General features: G+C 45.9%; 2 protein-coding genes across 2 annotated transcripts in view; both read right to left on the reverse strand.

Moving 5' to 3' along the window:
* tmem198b (transmembrane protein 198b) overlaps positions 1 to 415 on the reverse strand; it is a 32,439-nt gene extending 32,024 nt beyond the window's left edge. Inside the window, exon 1 of the mRNA XM_062527629.1 lies at positions 1 to 415. This exon is cut by the window's left edge and continues 139 nt beyond it. The gene's annotated coding sequence lies outside the window, so the exon portion shown is untranslated.
* Positions 416 to 1,300: 885 nt separating this feature from the next.
* Positions 1,301 to 7,500, reverse strand: part of LOC134071060 (sterol 26-hydroxylase, mitochondrial) — a 19,909-nt gene continuing 13,709 nt past the window's right edge. The window contains exons 7-9 of the mRNA XM_062527630.1: positions 6,638 to 6,719; positions 3,693 to 3,899; positions 1,301 to 3,006 (exon numbers count right to left, since the gene is read on the reverse strand). Of these exons, the coding sequence (XP_062383614.1) occupies positions 2,890 to 3,006; positions 3,693 to 3,899; positions 6,638 to 6,719 (406 nt within the window). The 3' untranslated portion in view covers positions 1,301 to 2,889. The remainder of the gene's footprint in view (positions 3,007 to 3,692; positions 3,900 to 6,637; positions 6,720 to 7,500) is intronic.

The following is a 7,500-nucleotide window of genomic DNA, read 5'->3' on the forward strand; positions in this document are numbered from 1 at the left end:
AATGCCAGTGGTGTCCACGCAGTGTACGCACGCTCACTCGCTCGCACGCACGGCGGGGGTTGCACAAAGACCACAGCGATTCGCCTCGGTGTGATCGTGCTGCCGAGAGTCTATAAAGCGTGCCTCGTACGGACACCCACTCAGTCGCGTCCCACTCCTGGCAACGATTACTGTGCCGCTGTAATTATGTCTAATAGCTGAGGCAGCTGGTCAACGACTGCGCCGAACGCCACATCTCTTTATGTATGAGCGCGACTGCGCATAGTCGATCGATAATAATTGTTGACTAAAGGCACATCGTATTCCGATTCTAAAGTAGAATGTGCCGGGGTTAGCTCGTTCTGTCGTTTCGGTAGATCCCGGATAAGTGTACGCGTTTTTTACGTCCCCTCCTCGGTCACTGTGGAGCGAACCATTTCAGAGCGACGCGCGGGGACGCGCAGAGCGATTTTAGGGCAAGTGAGCGCACGCACGCGAGGCAGGCGCGCTCTGACCGAACAAGCGAGCTAACCGGGCAACCTATCTGTCTCCAACAGCACGAGCAGCCGACACCGTGCCGGGTAATCATCCCTGCGCGGGCTTCATGCTGGGGAAAGGCCGACACTACCGGAGGATGATGGCAGGCAGCGTAAGGTGATTAGCCTATTTTTTTTTCATGGCGGGCCACACCGACGGATGGCCGTGCCAACACCTGATCAGCCAGCCAACCACAACCACCGGCTCACGGCAGATGAAATGCTGACTTTGCAGCCACCGGACCTGCTCGCTTGAGCTGCATAAACCAAACAGGCCTAAAAAAAAAGCAGTGAGTTCCTCGGAACAGCTGGTGGATGAGGATTAACACTGTAAAATTCACAAGGCAAATCTACAAGCACAATGATTAAACATCACAAAAATGAATCCCTTTAATCGTTGGTTGGCTACATATACAAATAGGGTTTACACGCCATCAGGCTATTTTAAATGTGGGTTAGGCCTAAGAGTTAAACACAATGATTGATCTTTTGCAGGCACGTGTTGATTGGAAAGTGTCCTCAGGCGTGCTGGAGATCTTCTGCAATGTTTGGCGTTGGGAGAGCACAGTCATCTGCTGACAGACCGCCACAAATGCCACGAACCATCACGAATCTCCAGTGACCAATCTCACACACCCACAGACAGAAACAAATGCATATTATGGGGTGCAGGAGAACTTAGTCAAGGCACACAGTCAGCCTGGTGGAATGGCACCCTGATGGCAGTCTTGGTACCGTTGCCAAATGTTGCCAGAATGGCAAAGGAAAGATATCCACACACTGTCTTACAAGCTCCCGGTTTAATATACAAAGTACAAGGTTTGGACCACTCAGGTATACCTGCTACACGCAACAAGGATACAAGGATGTTTATTTGTCACACACATATGATTACTAATGTGAAGAATGCAGAGGAACTGATCATTTCACTGCATTCTTTACATTAGTAATCATATGCATGTGACAAATAAACATCCTGTGTCCTTGTACCCATTTAACCGGGAGCATGTAAGACGGTGTGCCCATATATCCAGCACCTGTGGAAATGATATACTGTAGATGTGCATCCATTCATACACTGCAAATGTTCACATTCATAACAGAGAGATGAGTAGTACTGTACATGTATTCCTGCACAGGAAAGCAACAGAATCTGAATACTATTATTACTCGATATTATTATTATTATTATTATTATTTATTATTATTACTAGGAACTGCAATAATTACTGAAAAGATAAACAAATAATACATGTCCAGTGTTACAATGCTCATATCTCTCTGAAAGCACAGGGATAGGAATGTCTTCTGGGCTTCTGCTTAGCTCATGATGTGCCAGGCAGTCTTTTGCATTCATTTATCTCACAAACGTCAACACAGGCCCTTTAACAGTGACTTTCAGCTCCCAACAGGAAACTTTAATATCATTTAACCTGTTTAAACATTTCAAACAAAGTGCATGAGCTGGTGGAATGGGATGAAGAAGTCTGCTGAAACCAAGGAACCGGTCCATCTGTGAAAGTCCATATTCCATTCCATCCCGTAACCTCTGGGAAGGTAGTGGTGATGCTGGCGCGGTGAGCTCAGTGTTTTAGGGGGACTATCGGAGGGCCAACTCAACAAATGCATCCTTAACAGCAACAGAACTGTTCCCTTCGTGTTCTTGATCCAATAGAGCCCAGTGTGTTGCGCTCAAAAATCATTTGGAAAATATGGCAGATCATGGTACATCATCAGTTCTTCAACTGGAATATTCACCATGGTCATCAAAGTAGATCTGGTTAGATTTTTTCACTCTGATTCCACAAAAGAAATGGGAGCTACTGAACTGACCCGACATCAGTGTGTTGTGTTAGTTTACACACATCTCAATTTTACTCCAAAAAGAATAGAAAAGGGACTGTGGAACTTAGTCACTGACCCTGGACCTGTGCCGTCCAAATGGCCCCGACCACGCTCCGTAGCATGACAGAGGCCTCAGAACAGAACAGCACAGCCACGGGCACAGGCACAGCACAGGCACAGCACAGGCACGGGCACAGGCACAGCACAGGCACAGCACAGGCACGGGCACAGGCACGTAGACAGCTCAGTTTCTCTGCTCCACCTGCTGCTGATAGCGACGTTATTTATCTCTGGTCATGCTACACCTCCCTCTTTGCCGGTGTATCCTGGTTCAGAACGGAACACTAAACATCGTGTCCCCACTGAGTGAGTATAGGTCAAGCAGTGTGTGTTTGTGTGGTGGTGTTAGTGAGACAGTGGAGTCCATGTGATTAGGTCAGATCTGTGATTGGTCTCCACCGAGTGGTCTCAGAGCAGTACTGCAGGCTACTGATGCACTCTCACTGAACAGGTGACATGAGCGCTCCCTTCAGGCGATTGGGAGGAACCGCAGGTTGATTGGCTGAGATGGTATGAGGAGTGTCCGTGTCTTGGGCTGAATGGCCCTGGCGCCCTCACATGGGCGGACGTGGTAATGTTGCATAATCTGCAGATGGCGAAAGCCACAAGATAAACCAGAATGATCAGCAATTTACAAATAGGTCAGTGGCAGTGAAAGCAGGGAGAGCAGAGAGAGAGAGAGAGAGAGAGAGTCTCTGTGTGTGTGTGTGTGTGTGTGTGTGTGTGTGTGTGTGTCAGTGTCAGTGGAAGCAGGGAGGGCTGGGAGGAGGGACATGAATCAAATGTGATTGACTACAAAGTACAGAATTCAGCTTAATGGTGCAGATGAGACAGATAACATGATGAGCATTTCAAAAAGAACGTATGATACATTTTAAATGAGAAGCAACCAGAGCCTGATGCTTGGATCACTCATCATAGGACTATCTACATTTAATTAGAAGGGAAAACACACACACACACACACACACGCACACACATACAGAGAGAGAGAGAGAGACAGAGGCAGACAGACAGACAGACAGACGGACACACACACACACACACACACACACACACACACACACACACACACACACATACTGACAGACAAACACAGACACAGACACACACACACAGACAGAAAGAAGCAGACAGACAGACACACAACCACAGACAATAACAGACACACACACACACGCACAGAGAGAGAAAGAGGCACACAGAAAGACATAGACACACACACAGACACACACACACACACACACACACACACAGTTTCTGATGACTGACCCGTGACAGGGCGAAGTACATCTCGAGCTCGGCGATCCTCTTGCCCACGCAGGCTCGGACGCCCACTCCGAAGGGCACGGAGCTGTAGGGGTGGTGCTGGGAGCGCGTGGGCGTCCCTCTCAGCCAACGCTCCGGCACGAAGCGCTCCGCGTCCGGGAACTCGCCCTCGTCATGGCTCGCCGCGTAGTGACACAGGTGGAACTGGGTCTGACCACACACACACACACACACACACATTTTATTTGTAGGAAGAACCAACGCACCCGTATGTTTTTTGCAAAGTGCTGGTCGCAGGATGCATAAACGTAGATAAACTGGAAAAGTTTCTCTACACACACAGACACACACACACACACACACACACATACTTACACAGTCACACACACGCACAGAGAGTGTGATGATTGATGTGAGGTTGTATGTGCATGTTAGAGGAGTACTGTATGTGTCTGAGTCAGTGAGAGTTGGTTTGTGTGTTTGAAAGTGTGTGTTTGAGTGAGTAAATGTGTGTGTGTGTGTGTGTGTGTGTGTGTGTGTGCATGTGAGTAAGTGTATGTTGCGGATGCGGATGTTTGAGAGTGTGTTTGTGTGGATGAAAGTGTGTGTGTGTGTTTGTTTTTGAGAGTAAGTGTACAGTATGTTGCGATGCGGATGTTTGAGAGTGTGTTTGTGTGGATGAGAGTGGGTGTGTGCGTGTGCATATGAGTAAGTGTATGTTGCGGGTGCGGATGTTTGAGAGTGTGCTTGTGTGGATGAGAGTGGGTGTGTGCGTGTGTGTGTGAGAGTAAGTGTACTGTATGTTGTGGGTGCGAATGTTTGAGAGTGTGTTTGTGTGGATGAGAGTGTGTGTGTGTGTGTGTGTGTGTGTGTGTGTGTGTGTGTGTCTGAGTCAGATGTACTATGTGTGTGCAAGAGGGAGAAAACTGCACTTCACAGTCACCCACGAAACATTCCTCCTATTCCCGTCAGCCCACACCCAATCAAACAACATCACATTCTTACTCGATGCACACCAGCTAGATAGGCCTACTAACTAACTAACTCTTGGGTATTATGTGAGTGGGGTGTGTGTGTGTGTGTGTGTGTGTGTGTGTGTGTGTGTGTGTGTGTGTGTGTGTGTGTGATGAATACAATACACACTATTGTGTCCTTTATGACAAAGTGGGCTGTCCAACTTCAGCAGAGAGGAGAGATAAACTTGAGCTTATTTCTCTATGAAGCTATTGTTGGAAATGACCGTCTAGTATGCCCACTACGCTAGATGGGAATTCTGTCCATGTCAGATGGAGGTTCCCAACATTCACTCTGAACTGGGAAAGTCTGACTATTGCAACAAGGTTCCAACTTCCTGGCCCTGGAATAATCTTCAACCCACTATAAAGATGGACTCTTTATTTCCCTGTGGTCAAGTTAGATCTGGAACCACAAACTGCAGTTTGTAGCCGTTTTAATTTATTTTCCTCCTCTTCTTATCTAGAATGTTCTTCTCTAAAATGTGTTTTTATAGTTTATTTTGTTTTGTTTCACTACAACTATTGTGAATTATTGTTATTGTAATTGCAATAGCCTTTCCACTGAAACTGACAGAGCTCTACCCTCAATGGATTTCCGAGAATTAAAGTAGGCAATGGTACTTCACTGCCAAAGTTCCACAAACGCGCTGGAGAGAGAAGTCAAGACAGACATCCTCTCTGGCATGTAGCGATATCCTGTGGAACTTGAACATGGACCAATAGTGGCCTTGCTCCAAACATCTCAACCAGACATTCACATTCACAAAACCTCCAGCCTCCATGACCCTGCAACACCCATAGCAAGCATATCATGTGTCTACAAGGGAAATGCCTCTGAACAAAAGAGACAAAGTGTGTGTGTGCACTTGTTCACATCTTTATCATCCACACATCAGATGCAGCGCTGCTGGCCTTGTGCCAAACACAACAACAAGGCATTCGGCATGTCTCCTGGTGAACGTTTCAACGTAGCCAAAGAACTCATTTCCCATTATTATTGCTGATTACTTTAATGTTCATTTGTTTTATCTCAATATCTGTGTGTGTAGAGAGCTTTGTGTTACACTCTGCATGAAAAATACACTATAAAAACTTACTAACTTAACATATCTGTATCATATCATGTTTGCTCATACATTGCTAATATCACACAGCCATATCCATTCTGCTCTGATACGATAACTGATTAATGAACTGAGTAATGATATGCATATGTGACAAAAAAACTCCTTGTATCCTTGTAAACCACCCTCTGTAAACCAACTGTATACTACTGTCTACACTGCATTAAGTGCCTTGTCCTGTCTATGCACTATGAGTACATGACAATAAACTTGAACTTGAACTTGAACTTGAACTTGAACTTGAACTTGAACTTGAACCTGTCTACATTTGTACATGTACATCACATTGCACTTTCTGTTTTTTTGCACTTCTGGATAGACACAAACTGCATTTCGTTGTCTTTGTACTTGCAATCTGCAAAATGACAACAACGTTGAATCTAATCTAATCAAATAGAACAGAGTTTGTGGCACGATATGTACGTGCCAACTGCCAAGCACAGATCAGACGCCTTCCATGATAACATTTGAGAAATGCGTGCTTGCAAAACATCTGCTTGGTAGATCTTACACATCTATGGGCCTGAGCATGCTGCACACAGACTGCACACACACACACACGCGTCACCACACCAAGACAGGATGCTGCACGCCAGGGTCACGACGTGCCTCTTCATGTGAAAAGGACTCAATCTACAGCGACTATCACCCGTAATTTCATATCGCAGTTGCTGATAGAGGACTTCAGAATCACAGGCCCGAGAGAAGGGAATAGAGATAGAGTTCTCTGTGTGTGTGTGTCTGTATACAGTATGTGTGTGTGTGTGTGTGTGTGTGTGTGGGGGGGGGGTGATGTAACTCACTGTACCTCTTTGGGAAACCAGTAATTATCCACAACAACATCATTCTCCAGAGTGACACGGCCGTTGCCTGGGACGACGGGATAGAGCCTGGGGAGAAACAGGTGCAGTGATTAAAAATGTCCAACACAACACAGCACATCAACTCATCACCTCAACACAGCACCTCAGCAGCATAACATTCCTATCATCACAAATACCTCCAGCACAAGACAGCAGAGCACAGCATCTCAACACCATAACATTACTGCATCACCAACATTACTATCAACTCCACTAACATCAACACCACTAACACCACTATCAGCACCACTAACATCAACACCACTAACACCACTAACACCACTATCAACACCACTAACATCAACACCACTAACACCACTATCAACACCACTATCAACTCCACTAACATCTACACCACTAACACCACTATCAACACCACTAACATCAACACCACTATCAACACCACCAACACCACTATCAACACCACTAACACCACTATCAACACCACTAACATCAACACCACTAACACCACTATCAACACCACTAACATCAACACCACTAACACCACTAACACCACTATCAACACCACTAACATCAACACCACCAACAACACTATCAACACCACTAACACCACTATCAACATCATCACTATCAACACCACTAACACCACTATCAACATCACTAACACCACTATCAACACCACTATCAACACCAACACTAGCAACACCACTAACAACACTATCAACACCACTAACATCACTATCAACACCACTAACAACACTATCAACACCACTAACATCACTCTTAACACCATCACTATCAACATCAATCCAGCCCTGATCTGCCTGTGATTTGCCTGAGGGTTGTT

The sequence above is a fragment of the Sardina pilchardus genome, chromosome 23, assembly GCF_963854185.1.
Source record: "Sardina pilchardus chromosome 23, fSarPil1.1, whole genome shotgun sequence".
Taxonomy (NCBI): domain Eukaryota; kingdom Metazoa; phylum Chordata; class Actinopteri; order Clupeiformes; family Clupeidae; genus Sardina; species Sardina pilchardus.